Below are 15044 nucleotides of genomic sequence, written 5' to 3'. Positions count from 1 at the left end.
CTCGCGGGAGGGCATCGGTGCACCCTCAACCCACTCACTGCCACCGCGGGGGACCACCTAAACCTGTCGCCCCCCCCACGACACTGGGCGGCAGCGCGCAGACTGTCACCCGCGGGGTGCGTGGCCGCCCTGGCTCCCGCCACCGCGCTGCTGCTTCTGCATCCCGACGTGAGGGTTCCCCGACCGTAGGGCGGAGTCCCGAGCGGGACAGAACATTCTAGTGGGTGAGCAGTGAAGAAAAGCGAGGGTGCTGAGGCAGGCGTGTCTGCGGTCGGCCACTTGCTGGACTTGCGCGGCGAGCTGGTCCGCGCGGGGCCGGGCCCAGACTCGCCGCGTCGACGGCTCGCGGTGTCCGCCTGGCGTTATCACCGCCCCGCGCACCAATTCAGCTCCGCCTTTCCTTCAGTGGCTCCTCTCGGAGACAAAGGAACAAAGAGGAATAATCCGCGGCTGCGACACTCGTCCTGTGTCCTTGCGGAGAGCAGGAAACCACGTGGAAAGGCACAGGTCACGCCGTCGACGCACACGCGCGTGCAGCTGTGCGTGCAGGCCGCGTTCCGACCGTGTGCGAGCACACGCGGGGCTGCGCTCTGCCCCGCAAGTGTGTCCAGGAGCAGCCGGTCTCGCCCCTGTGCCAGCAAAACCCGTCGCTGGTGTCCTCACCGGCTGCCTGGGGGCCCAGCACCAGGGTGGCGTCTTTACGCCAGGTGCGAGGGAGAGACGTACTGCTCAAAGCCCAGCGGGCAGGCAGGGCTGCCGCAGAGAGGCCAGAGCCTGGGGGCAGGGTGGGGGTGCAGGCGGGGGACAGGAGCCTGGGTAGGGTGGGGGTGCAGGCGGGGGACAGGAGCCTGGGTAGGGTGGGGGTGCAGGCGGGGGACAGGAGCCTGGGCCAGTGGGGGGCCGGAGGAGACAGGAGAGACGTCCCCTTCCCCCCCCCCCCAGAACCCACACTGACAGCTTCTCGAGCACTCCGGGTTCTGCTCTTGTGGGAGGCTACTCTCTGCTGGGGTTACAGTTAGCAGTGACCTTCTCCCACGGAAGGTTCTATTTCATCATATATTTTTACAAACTAGAATGATGGACATGCGGGAGATGGATGAAACGGTCTTACAGGTCTCTTCCCCCTCTCCACTGCATGGTTCTATAGTACGTGCAAGGATGATTAGCTAGTTGGGTGGTGGAGAAGGAGGGAAGAGGAAATGCACACAGTAAGTTTGTTTCATCTTTACAACTCTGCAGGAAAAAACTCTGTTATTTCTACTTTAAACATGGAGTAACTGAAGCTCAGAAAACTTACATAAATTGCCCAAGATCCCAAAGCAAGTAAATGGCAGAACCATATTCCCAATCCAGGCTTTTCTAACTCGTGTATCATTTCTGTTATGGCATGCACTTTGTCTGGAACTTTGTGTTAACTATTAATAATTACTGAATTATATATGCTATGTGATAAACATAACATATATAACACCTTTACTACTTGTTATGAACTGGATGACTAGGGTTTGCAAAAAGGAGAAATAGGTTTTGGTTTTGGATTTTCCCTTTTAGGGGTACCCATCTCTGTTCTCAAAGGAACTGTGGCTGAAGAAGATAATTTCAAAGTAAAAATGGTTTGTTCTCTTCAAATCCCAGCAATAAATCAGATATCAGACATTTCCTAAAAGTAAAAACTGTACTCTCTCTCTTGCATTTTGTATCTACAAAGAAGAGGCATTGAAGTAATGAGTTATTACCATTGAAGACATGAGTTACTACAAAAAAGGGGTAAGGATTGAGTCCACGTCTACACAGAGGAAGGCTTGCTATGCACCAGGTAAGATGGGCAGTTTTGACTGGAAAAAGAAAAAAAACCCAAGTATTTAGTTCACTTACAACCCAGCACTATCAAAGAAGTAAATGGCTGATGGGAACCCCCAGATGGAACATCATGTTACTACTCGCCCCATGGGTAGCTTGTGCAGGGTGCTTGATTAGCTTACATCAGTTAAATGCTGCACCCAAAGGACGCCAAGAGCCAGCAGCTTATATAGAGGTGGGAGATGGGCTTGTAGTTGGCCTTGAATTAAGTGGTAAAAAAGGAGATAATGGGGAAAGAAGCTTTGAAAAATTATATCTAGTTGGAACTGGAAACTTGTTGGGTTTTAAAAACTGTGTCTCCAAAGTGAGCAATATTCTCCACATACTGATTGTAATTCATTTTTTAAATAGCAGCGTGCTCTAGTTAAACAAGAGTAGTGGGGAAAAGGACAAAAGACCAAGACACCCCAAAGTTCTGAAAACGTGGTCCTGCAGTCAGTCAACGCAAAAGCCACAAAGCAGATCTAACAAGTGGCAAGAATTAATTCACAAGGAGGAAAAGCTGAAGGCATTTACTGATGCTCCTAAAGCCAGCGGTGGCGGCCTCCAGGGCAGGTGGTCTTTGCTCTGCAGAGTGCGCCGCGCCCACGGCTCAGCCGGCTCTCTCCGGGATGGGAGCTGCTGCAGATGGTCTCCTTGCACAAGGACCACCCTTCGGTCCAGTATTCTCAAGCTTAGGCAAAGCGATTATAGTTTTGAAAAATAGGAAAATAGTTCTACTACCTTACTTACACATGTGTATTAATAGTATTAATGATTTCCTTGGAGCTAAGGTCTGGGAAGCTAATTATATCCTACCATTGTGAGCTCTTGGCGACTGTTTACAGCCAGGGCGGCAAAATGGTGAGCTGGGGTTGACTCCTCATGACAACTCTTTGGACTAGTAACTGTAGTCTTTAGCTCTAATGTTATGCACCCTGATTAACACCCCCTCCAACAATTAAGACAATTTCAAGAAATATGAGAATATATAATTTTTTAAAAATTGATCTCAAAGTACAACCTTTGGCCACTGATTTGGCAACCACAGGGAAACCGAATGTTGCTACTTTTAGGTGGTCTCGTGATCAGACATTTAATTATTTGAAGAGCAGCAATTCACGTGGAAAACGTGCTGAAAATTTTCAAAAGGGAGCTGCAAGCAAGAATGCAAGAGCGGAATCTACCATTGTGTGTAGCCATTTCTCATTTTTCTTAAATCAAAAAAATGAAAATTTACTAGCCAAATGTGCTACATCGTACCTCACCTCAACTCTCTGAGGTTTAATCGCCCCTAGCCTCCCTGACCCTGATGACCACCTGTAGGGAGAGGGAATTTTAGCTTGGACTTCAGAAAATCACAGTTGACTTAAGTTTGGCACATGACAATAGTCACCTGTTCCTCAGAAACAGTGTAACTTGCTTATGGTAGTGGAAGGTTGGGGGAAGCAGATAAAATTGGATTTTTTTTCTCTTCACTCATATAATTCGAAGATTATAGAATGTGGTTTTTAAAGGTCAGAATGAATTGCTAATTAACTTGAGGCATTTGAAATTAGCAAGTAAAACTGCTACTCAGAATAGTGACTAAGGAGTAATTAATCACATGGAGGAAAAAATGGCAGCCATGCATGGCCAGGAGGAAAATGATTTCTCACCTAGTTACCCTAGCGCCTTCCGATGATGCTACTAAGAAACTGTTAGATGTTAACTCCATCCCTTTCTCTTTAGGCTGTATCCTTGGGAAAAAAAAAAAAAAAAAGCAGCGTTCAACAGTTTTCTATGAAGACACAAATCAAGTTCATCTTCACAGCCTTGCCTTGCAGGTAGGTAGACCAGCTATGACTTCCCTTTGTCTTGTACTCAACAAGTGAGGGAAGAAAGAGCTACATTATCATAGTCATAACCTTACTCTAATTTTTTTATATAAATCACTAACAAACTTTGTCATTTTAACTATTATAATGCAAAATTACTTAATATACTCCTTAAACCGGTAGTGACTCCCTCTTTTGAGAATGCCTGTTTAAAAGCATTTGGGCTTCTAGGTGCTTTTGTTTTCCTAGGTGCTGTATTTGCCAGTCGTGAGTTAGAAGCTCTCAGTTCATGCTGGGACTCTCAGGATTTCATTTCACATCAAGGTTTTTGTATATTAAATTTAAGCCAAATTTGTAAACATGAATATTACAATGGAACATCCGGACAGTTGCTTTGACATGCATAGCTTCACATAGAAAACAAATTAAGGCGGCATTCATGTAGAGAGATGTGTATTTTTAAGCACTTTATTTATTAATTAGCTAATCCACACCACAACTTATGAGGTAGTTTAGCATGCCTTTAGTATAAATAAATTAGGTAAAAACCAGAAACAGGAAAAAAATATCTGTCTACACAATAATATGTTGATTGGACTTTTCTCATTCTGGTCACACAAAAAAAAGAAATCAATTCCTTGTACAAGTTGGTCAAATGAACAATGAATATTTATTTAGCTTGGATGGATTGCAGAGTGTAGTTATTTTACTACCTGACAGTTTAGAAAGGTTATTTTCTTATTAGGGTTCTAATATTCTGTGTTCACACTGACCTGTCAGAAAAACCTCACTCAGAAGATCAGCTTTGGAAGAGGTGCGACCCCCTTGAAGCCTCAAATTTCCCTAAAGGGAGTTTCAGCATTTTTTACTTATCTCATAGTTACCATCTTTCGGTCTGGTTCACCTAATAATCTCACTTCTGTAGCAAGGTGTAAAGACTCTTGCAGTTCCAACTTATGTTTATATGTCATCTAAGAGGCAAATGAAAAACAAATCCCCCTGGTCTTTGTGGTCCAGCAATTGCAGATGAGAGTTTTATTACTACTTTTATCAGCAAAAGGAATCACTGTAGTCCTCTCTGCTTAGCAGATTGCTTTACGACCATATTTATTAGTTCGCTGGGCTGTGGAGATTGTATATAATGAAGGCTCATTAATTTGAGTTTTACCACCCTGGCATTTGTAGCCTCTGGCACAGGTGCTGGCCTGAAGCTTACCTCTGTGCTGAAAAAGAAAAACTTTTTGCAAAGTAAATGAATTGCATTACCAGGACTGCAAGAGTGCTTTATCTCTTTGAGAGGACATAACCATACTGAAGAAAGTAACAGAACAACAACAGACAGCTAGCTTCCCAAGTAGGGATGTTCCAATTCAAGAATTCCCCAAATATAAACAACCTGCATGGTCCCTTCTTGAATCAAGGTGAATATATTATCGCCTTGGTCCACTGGAATGATAATGTCCCTTATCTGCATGGGCGAACATAAGGAAATTTGAAAACATACAAACAAAACCTCTGGCAGGGTATTTACTTTCACTTGACAGGTTGCCAAGGAGCAACAGTGTTTAGATGAGGAATTCTGACATAATCTGATTAGTACAGCTAGAAGCTTATCTATAAAGGGCTTGGCACAGCCTTTCTGTAAAGCAAAATAAATCTATGTTTATAGACTTCTCTATATTAGGTTATTAAAAACAAACAAACACACACACAACACTTCAGGGCATGAGCTCACTCACTATAACACACAGAGAAACAAAGTTTTTTTTGCTTGTTTTTTGTTTTTGTTTTTGTTTTTTTACTTGAACAATGCTAATTTTACAGCAGAATTGACAAATAAAGCCTTATTTTACATTTGAAGAAAAGCCGTCACGGGAGGGTTGTAGCTCTGTTGTGTGCTTTCCAACATAGCAAAATAACATTCTTCCCATCCAACCCCCTTTCTTCCCACAGGGTAGCGGGCACTGGCGTGGCTGCTTCTCTCTGCATGCGCAGAAACTGGTGGCTCTGGTCCCTCCTTGGTGGGCTCTCCTCAAGGGGACGGGGCCGGATTCCAAACCCAGGAAAACAGGCACCTTAGTAACAACACTGCGCATTCCGTGTCATTTCATTTATTGCTCACTGAGTTGTAACCACCTCAGCTCTCTGGAAAACAATATATGTCCAGAAGACCCTGGCACCAGCATTTTAGTAACCTGTGGTCACCAGGTACAAGGGGCAACGCCAGCCAGATCCCAGCTGGAGCACGGATGGCATCAGAACCGAAGCTCAGTATCCCACTTGGTAGCCAGCCTGCGAGACATCAAGTCCAGTCACCATGGAAAATAATTAAACCTAGAGAAAGAGTTTTATGACTTGCGCTCAGAGACATTCCCCGTGAGAGACTAACACTGTTCTCGTCTGTCGCGCTGTCCGGTGGGTTCTTTCCAAAGTGATTGAATCTCGGTCCAGCCACCCGACTTAGAAGAAATAAGGACCTCACCTTACCCAGGGTTGCCATTTCTTCAGAATGTGCTTCTTTCCGAATCACCAGTACCCCAATGAAAGCCCACGATTCAGGCCAGCTTCATAAAAAAATATTCATTTATCGCCATCTCATTCTGGGGGTGATCATTCTTCTTTTGGATGCTTTGGGGAAAACATCACACCAAGGTCAACTGCTGTAAAGACATTTTGCCTAAGAGGATTATCATGCAGGCAAACTAATTCTTTTCCTAAGCTATGATTTGGCAGCTTGCAGAGAGGACGTGGCTTAACCTTGAGAAACTGTTCTTTGAATGATCAGAAAAAAAGGATGAGGATTCTTCCTTCTTGACCCTCCTCCTGCTCTTTGTTCGGATGGCAAACCCGGCGCACGTGCCGAGGGTGTACCAGGCAGGACGCGTGCTCGTCCATGATGCGTCTTCCACCGACAGTGATTGGTCCGGGCTCCGTGTGTCGCCCTCGATCACGTTCAGCATGATGGAAACACAATGTTTATTTCTGGGTAGAGGTGGTTTACATCACAAGCATGGAGGATTAAACAGAACAATTATACTCTGAGGAAATCTAGAATAAATTGGAAATTTAAATTTCTCCACTGTCTTTAAGTTTGAATAATGCTCCAACTGTTTGCTATAGGATTATAATTTAGAACAAGTGTTAAATATGTCATCAGGAAAGAATAAAAAAATCCATCCTAATATCATGACTTACCATAAAATATAAAAACAAAAAGAAAGAAAAAGAAGGAAAGAAGCCTCATTCACTTTCCAAAATCAGGATCAGTCTCATATTGATCTGTGAATCCTTGTAGAAGTGTTCATTGTTCAAGAAAGAATCCTCTTCTTCTGGTTGATAAGCAATTCTCCATGGCAAAGAAATGCTGATATCATTTTCTTATCTCTTGATTGATGTTTCCACTACTTATTCTTCAGGCTACAAGACAGAAGGGAACATAGTCTTACCTTCTTTCATAATTACGTATTCCAACACTTTTCTCTCTCTCTCTTTCTCTCCCCTTTTCCCTACCCAACCCCCACATCACTTTACCAAATTCAAATTAAACTGAATTAATATGGTGAATCTTTTAGGTTCTACATAACCTGTGTATGTAATAACTCAATCACCAATGTCATCTCCAATACATAGAAGCAAATTTACAGCTCCATACTGTCAATCCAGACACTAAATTCATTTCAAATATCCTTTTTTATATGTAAATAATAATCCTTTGGTAGACAATGGAAAAAAGTAAAATTTATAATGCAACCAAAAATAATAAAATATTTAGTAAAAAATGTCATAAGAAATGTTTAAGATCAACGCAAAGAAAAATTTGAAAACCTAGATATATATATGAAAGAAAACTTGAGTAGAGAGGAAAAAGATACCTAAGTCCTGCATAGAAAGGTATATTAAAGATAATTTTCTCCTAAATTAATCTACAAACTTATTCATCCCAACAAAACGAGAAAGAATTCCTAAATGTCATCTTTTTAGTTGGTAATTAAATTCATTTAGTTCAAAAAACTTTTAAATATAAAAAGCTAACAATAAAATATTAACCTTGAATATTCTTAAAATAAAAATAATAAATAGGCCGGGTGCGGTGGCTCACGCCTGTAATCCTAGCTCTCTGGGAGGCCGAGGCGGGCGGATTGTTTGAGCTCAGGAGTTCGAAACCAGCCTGAGCAAGAGCGAGACCCCGTCTCTACCAAAAATAGAAAGAAATTAATTAGACAACTAAAAGTATATAGAAAAAAAATTAGCCGGGCATGGTGGCGCATGCCTGTAGTCCCAGCTACTCGGGAGGCTGAGGCAGGAGGGTCGCTTGAGCCCAGGAGTTTGAGGTTGCTGTGAGCTGGGATGACGCCACGGCACTCTACCCCAGGCAACACAGTGAGACTCTGTCTCAAAAAAATAAATAAATAAATAAAATAATAAATAGATTTTTATTTATGGCATGTTGCGTTTACCCATCTCTAAGTTCCAGGTGTAACTACATGCAGAACCCTCTTGTTGGGAGTGAAGAACAACATTATGGCATTTGGATTTCAACTTAATCTAAACCTCATTCTCCATTCATTCAGAATTTTCTCTATGAGAGAAATACAATTTTTTTCTGGCTTTACTTTCAAAAAGTATTGATTTAATTCAAATTGATAACTTTTTTTAAAGGATTTTTAGTTTTGCTTTTTTTCTTTATTAGAAGAAGATACTACCATTTATTGCATGCCTACTATGTGTCAAGAGTTTTACATTTATTTTACATTATAATTTGATCCCTAGCCCACCTTTAATGTGTGTGCCACTTCTCCCCATTTTAAAGGCGAGAATACTGAGGCTTACTTAACTGGGCTAAGACAATGTATAGCTGATGAGGGGTGGAATCTGAACCCTAGAAAAAAAATGAAAATCAGGAGGCAAAACAGCGTGTTGACATTAGGTGCAGGGATTTCTCTCGTGCTATTGAAGATGCCTCTGGCTTGACCAAAGCTGCCAAATCAGCGTCTCCTAGTAGTTGACTTGTTACCTGTAAAGTATGGTTTAGGCAGGAGGGTTGCAAAAGTGCTGAGCAGGTTGGGATCCTCGCATAGGATTTCTGGTCCTTCATCACTAAGATCCAAATGTCTCACTGGCAATCTGGTAAAGGGAAATTCTATCGCTCACCTAGAAACACACAGCATACCTTGAAATTTCATTTTCTAAGAAAAGTGCTGTCATAGACTATCCCTGGGATCTGAATAAGAATTTGAATGTTGTTGGTCTCATGCAGACCAAAAGAAAACGGAGACTATATCCTTTTTTTTTTTTTTGGTAAAAATATCTTTGCAATTTGCCTTTCAATGACCCTAGTAACCAGAGACACTTTTTAATAGTTGTTATTAAAAGAAAAATCTCGTACCCAGTTCCTGCCGCCATCCAGTCAGGACCTAAGGAAATTCTATACTTGTTGTCATCTTCATGGATTAATGTGACTTGAAGAAGGTTGGAAGTTCCCACTGAGCAAACAAGTTCAATTTCATTTTTATAAACTGCAAAGATGAGCACTTTTCAAATCAAAATGGGTTTGAAGTGCGGCATCCGCATGTAATATAGTAGTAAGAACATCACTAGCCCATATCCGGAGCCCAGCAGTCTTCCGTCATGATTACATCATTAGAAAAAGCCAAATGAGGGTTTTGGGTTTTTTTTTTAACTTATAGTAAAAGTAGTGTATTAAGAACTTAATTCCATAGTGAGGAAAAATATCACACTCTTCCTTTTTACAGTCAGCATAATTATTCAGATCCTTTCTGAACACATAGATGTAATGACAAATTAAAATGTCTTTCAAATCCGTATCGCCTTTGTAATTACTCATCTGTTACTGTTATTATTGCTAGAAAGGCTCTTTCATATTTTAGTCAGCGTCCCATTTGATACAAAAGAACATGGAAAATTTTACTGCTATTAATAAATATGCAGCCATCCAATCCAAGAAGAAAATTCTTTTTCATCTGAGAGATAAGCTGCATAATTCATGTATTTTCAGAAGTTTCTTTAAATAGAAAATAGAAGAAAGACATGGGGAAAAGAATTCATTACGTAGTTTCCATTTGTGGTGAGGGACAGTCTTTGTTCTCTGTCTTCAGTTTGATTCGATTTGAAGAGACAATTTCAATTGTCCCCTGTGTGGACCAGCTGTACTCACACAGCTCACCTTGCTTTTGACACATGTCACCATGAACGTGATGACGGCATGGCCTGTTTCACTTTTGTTACCTTTCTAAAAAGAATGTAAGTGGGTGTTAACGGGGACTTTTCTTGGGGTCTTGGAATGCATATTGGAAAAATTTCAAACAAGGTGAAATGAGGACCTCCACTTTTCAAAAGACAAGTGCCCACGTCAGGGAACCGTGGTGCTACATACAACTTCTGTCACCTCCAGCCCCTGTGGAGGTCCTGCCATGCAGGGGATAGATGGCCTCTGGGACAAGCCAGGTGAGGATCACATCTGAAGGACCAGTCATGTACAAAAAGCTTTTCCTTTTTTCTACTACACCCCCTTTCCCTATACTGACCCTGAAATTACAGAAGAGAGATGTGCTCTGACCTGGGTATGAGACAAAAGTCTTAATGTAGAACAGGATGGACCATTGAAAATGGTCTCACCTTTGAAAATAACCAGGAATGTAAGAAATCTTCCTGAGATGTTAACAAGGTGGCAGGAGTGGGTAGAGAAAGCAGTTTGACCACAGTGTTTGAAGGTGGTGGCTAGAGAAAAATTTAGTGACTTATTTGTCCCATACTGAATTTACACTGTTCCATAAACAAGTTTAAAAACAAAGCAGAACATCTCAGCTGTCAAAAGCCTAGTTTCTGAGAGCCAGGTAGCAAGTTTACACAGACAAGAAAACTGCAGTCATGGGCCATGGTTTATATAAAATGATATGGCCAGAATTTGTTAGACGAGGGGGAGTCATGTTCCAGGCAATTTCCACAAATAATGTTGCCAAACAGCCATGACTTTGAACTTGTTCAGCCTGAGAAGTGAATGACATCCAAGGACTTGACACCTTTGCTTAATTTATCAAGACAGTACAATGATACATCAAATTAAATTAGGTTTCTGAAATTGAGCATCTTCCAATTTCTATTCTTTCTATTCTTGTATCTCAAAACTTGGCAAATAAGTGTTAAATTAAGAGAAAAATACAGTGTTTTCCCAGGCTGGTTTCTTTTTCTCCCTCAGCCCATAACCACTCAAGCACCAATCTTACTGGCCTCCTCTTCCACTCTTAAATACGCCATTGCCTCTGTCTCTCGTGCCCCAGGCCCTGGGGCGCCCCCACACTGTGCTTGGCGTCTGCTCTGCTGCTCCGTCGCACGGTGCCGCAGCGCTTCACTGGGCAACCCCACCGCCTGGAGAAAGCAAAAACGTCCTGATGCAATTCACAAAGGTCACTGGTGACGTGACTGCCGCCTTCTGCCTTCTCCTGCAGTCCCACCTCTTTGTCAGTTACCCCTCACGATGATGGTGACGCGGAGCCTCTGTGATCACAGAGAATCGGCTGAGGTTCCTATGCGCGCCATGCTCTCGCGTGCTGCTGAGGTTGGCACAGGCTGTTCCTGCCGCCTGGAGACTCACCCCCGCCCCTTCACTTTCCCAGCTCCCCTCGTCCCTCTTGGTGGAGGCGTGCTTCCCCCGGATAGCCTCCCCCGAGTTTACCCTGATACAACAAAATGCATGTGGCATATTTTTAGCAGCCACCTGGGAATGGAAAACAGAACCTCAAGAAAATGCCCAAGCCACGGCAGTAAACTGCTATGCCTAAGACAAAGGGTGCGATGTGTTTTGCTTCTGGAACGGGGGACTCTCAGAGGAATGAGGGGGTTTGGGGGGAAATACGGGAGAAGGAGATGAGGCATAGAGAGAGTAGAACCAGGGAGATGGCTTTGTGCTGTGCATGGTGCTGTCTCTGTAGGACACCCAAGTCTTCAATACGGTTGTCTAAACAAATAAAATAATTGCAAACTGTTAATTTCTAGTGGAAGTCTGTGTAGTCCGACTGGTACAGGAGTGGGAAGAAGAAGTGCTCAATTTTGCGGGGGGAGAAAGATGCAGAGAGACCATAGAAGTTGGGAGTCAAAAGTGCAGGCAGGGCTGGATCCTCACAGGTCAGACTTGCTGGGTAGTCCTAAGCCACTTCAAGATGGCTGAAAGTGGCGTCTCTGATAGCTGATGAACATGTCGCCATAGGACCAGTTCAATCTGGTTCAACTTTGTCAGCAACAAAATGTAACAGAACGATGACTTGTTTTTCAGTGCAAGGGAAGCCCAGGTTGCAGGTCATATAACCTGAGTGTGCCCAGATGAACCAGGCGTGCCCGATGTACGGCCCCACAGCCAGACAGAACAGAAAAGTCAACCACAGGCGGGATCGAGGAATGGGACTGAATTAAGAAGGACGTGGTGCCCTGTTTTGTGGCTGTAGGGACTCAGGAGCCAAGGACCTGGCACTGACCCTGTGCACAAGCCAATCAGATCATGCCTTGCTGCATTTTCCTAGTTCTTCCACGGTTCCGCTCCGCCTACAAAACCTGCCCCAGACCCTAGTTCAGGGAGACAGAGTTGAGCATTGCCGCCTGTCTCCTCGCACTGGACTCACAGTAAAGCTGTTGCCTCTGCATGCGTCAGGAAGTGCGCCCACGGCTCAGTAACAAACACAAGATGCATTTATCCAAATCCTTCTTGGAAACACAAATCCCACGTATTTTTAACTCGTGGAACAAAGTCATAATTTAAGAAAATCCAGGCTGATTCAGAGAAAAGTCGGGTATTGCAAACAGTCAAGAAATCATGAACATTCAAAAGTACAGAATTATTTAAAAGAATGCAGTTCTATTACTTTCTAAGGCACACACGGGCAAAACTGACAAGAATGCTGTGTAATTAACTTAACCAAACACCTAGGGAAACAAGCCTCCTCTGCTCACACAGAATCGCATTGTTTATGTGCAAATGAAAGTCCCATGTGCTTCAGAGCAGTTCGTTCCCTTAAGAAGGCAAATCTTCTCTTTTTTGTCTTGTTTACACTATTCATTTGCTTTGCAAAACATTTTTCATAAAATCACAAAATAACGAAACGTTAGGGCCAGAAGGGATCCCAGCCATCATCTAGAAAAGCCCAACATCATTGTTTTACAGGTGAGAAAACTTGATGGCTCCCCAATACACACATGTTCTCACCCTGAGCCCCCTTATTCGAGTGACTCCATCCCCCCTACTTTGGGGGTTCCAGCCACAGCTGGGGCAGATGCAAGTAGCACAGGGAACCCGCCAAGTGCTAGGCTTTGGGGCATCATCCGGACCCATCGCCCCCAACACTGAAGCAAGAGAGCCCGGACCCCTTCTGCATTCCCTTGCAGAGCTGGAAGCCGGCTGATCCCCGTTTGTTTCCGAGCCTCAGCTCCTGCGTTCCCTCCCCAGCATGCCCTGACTCCTCTCCGCCCGCCCTTCCTAGGCGGGTGCTCGTCCTGAGCATTTTCCTCTATTGTTCCAGTCACCTGGTCACACTGCAGTCTTTTGCTCACTGTCTGGGGACTGGGGCTCCACTTCTGTCATTTCCATGCTCATTAGAAGGCCTGGCACAGAATCAGAACGTGATCTTCCCCAAACAAACACATGAGGAAAACCAGAAGGAAGATCCACTGCCACACTGTACCGTCCTGTCCTGCCAGTCCATGCCCAGCCTGCGTTTTCAGATAAGAAAAGCAATTCAGAATTCAGATCACCTCCGTCTCTGTTCCTGTCTCCTTCTACTACCTGTCTATGTATTCAAAGGGCTTGTGATTGAAAGTTAGAAAACTTGATTTAACCCACCCCAGTTGTTAGAGTTCGGTGGTGATGTACAAGGTCATTCGCCTTGCTGAGCCTCAGTCTACCCGTCTGTACGACAAAGGCATCAACAGCGTGTTCCTCAGGGGCGTGTCACAGGATCAAACGAGATGATGTGTCTGAATGTGCCCAGTAACCACAAAAAATTTAGAAAAGCCTGTTTCCTCACTCTTAATCACTTGAAAGAAAACTGTTGGTGCAGCTGCTGTGTAATAAAAAGTTCTTCAGTCTTTATTCCGGGTTCTTGAGGTGGGGAGCTAAACCCTTGGATTTCTCAGATGATAGCCGTGTCCCTGCTAGTTTATGCGAATGAGGGGATCGTGGGGAGTCCCGGGTAGTCTCACGATGAAGGCTGCCCTGCTGCAGAGACCCACCGTGTGACCAGAGGGTCGAGGCTGAATAACCTTAGCCCCATCTCCAGGGAGAAGGGCACGGGTGGAGCCTGATTTGGTCACACAGCCGCGGACAGAATCAGTCACAGCTCGGTAACGAAGCCACAGTAAACTCTGGACGCCAACGCGGTCGAGCTTCCTGGCTCACCCAGTTGGTGAACACATCGGTGTGCCAGGAGGGTAGCACACCCTGACTGCACAAGGAGACGGCAGAGGTGCCCCATTTGGGACCCTCCCGGACCTTGTCCTGTGTGTCTTGTCGTTTAGTTGGTGCTGATTAGTATCCTTTATAATACAATGGCGACCACAAGCCTAGCTCTTTCCTGAGGTCTGTGATACCGTCTAGTGAGTTACCAAATCCGAGAGAGCAGTGGGAACACCCACTTTTGCAGCCAGCTGGTCAGAAGCGCAGGTGGCCTGGGAAGCCCAGAGCTCACGGCTGATGTCTGAGCTGAGGGTGGTCTTGTTGAAGACTGTGCCCGTCACTTGCGAAGTGGGCGCTGACTCTAGGTACTTAGTGTCAGAATTGCAGTGTAGGATGGCAGCAGCAAACCATCTGATTCTGTTTCTGTTTTACAGGACGCTGAGCCCAACCCCGCTTCTGTGTGGGGCAGACGCTGAGAGGGGCCACGGTACTGGGCCAGGAATGTCTCTGCAGGGGAGAAAATGCAGAGGCAGTTCCGTGGTGCCAGAGAGCGAGCTCTGTGGCTTTTGCCTTGGTTTCCTGGTCCATAAAATGGATATGATAGGATAGTATACTACGTAGACCTCACAGGTGTGTTGTGAAGACTGAATGATTAATATGTGGAAGTATTATGTATGTGGTACACGTGAAACAGCAAATTAATGTGATCTCTTATTACCGTTATTATTGTTGTTCATCTGCTACGTGGGCCTTAGTGTTAGGCTACGTCTGTTACTGAGTCCCATCTAATTGGCAGAAACAGACACAGGGCAGTGAAGTCAGATATGCCTTCTAGAAACCACGGGAAGCTCTGTTTCTACCCACTCCAGGGCAAGCATGGGATACAGTGGGGTGCGGCACAAAGACGGCGGTCGTGGGAGCAATGCCAAGATTTCATCAGTTCACAGTGTTCCCCAGTCAAAAAGGCTACAACGGTCCAGGCTGCACTG

The 15044-nt window shown here is 44.3% G+C and overlaps 1 protein-coding gene across 2 annotated transcripts in view; it reads right to left on the bottom strand.

The window, feature by feature from the left end:
• Nucleotides 1–6900: 6900 nt before the first annotated feature.
• Nucleotides 6901–15044, bottom strand: part of ZMAT4 (zinc finger, matrin-type 4) — a 255428-nt gene continuing 247284 nt past the window's right edge. Inside the window, exon 5 of one of the 2 annotated variants that reach the window (XM_012657146.1) lies at nt 6901–7073. In XM_012657146.1, coding sequence (XP_012512600.1) covers nt 7058–7073 — 16 coding nt within the window. In that variant the 3' untranslated portion in view covers nt 6901–7057. The remainder of the gene's footprint in view (nt 7074–15044) is intronic. The other variant, XM_012657145.1, reaches the window with a different exon arrangement.

The sequence above is a fragment of the Propithecus coquereli genome, unplaced genomic scaffold (assembly GCF_000956105.1).
Source record: "Propithecus coquereli isolate 6110/MARCELLA unplaced genomic scaffold, Pcoq_1.0 Scaffold530, whole genome shotgun sequence".
Taxonomy (NCBI): Eukaryota; Metazoa; Chordata; class Mammalia; order Primates; family Indriidae; genus Propithecus; species Propithecus coquereli.
Note: the sequence above shows the minus strand (reverse complement) of the source record. Positions and strands in the feature narration are given on the sequence as shown.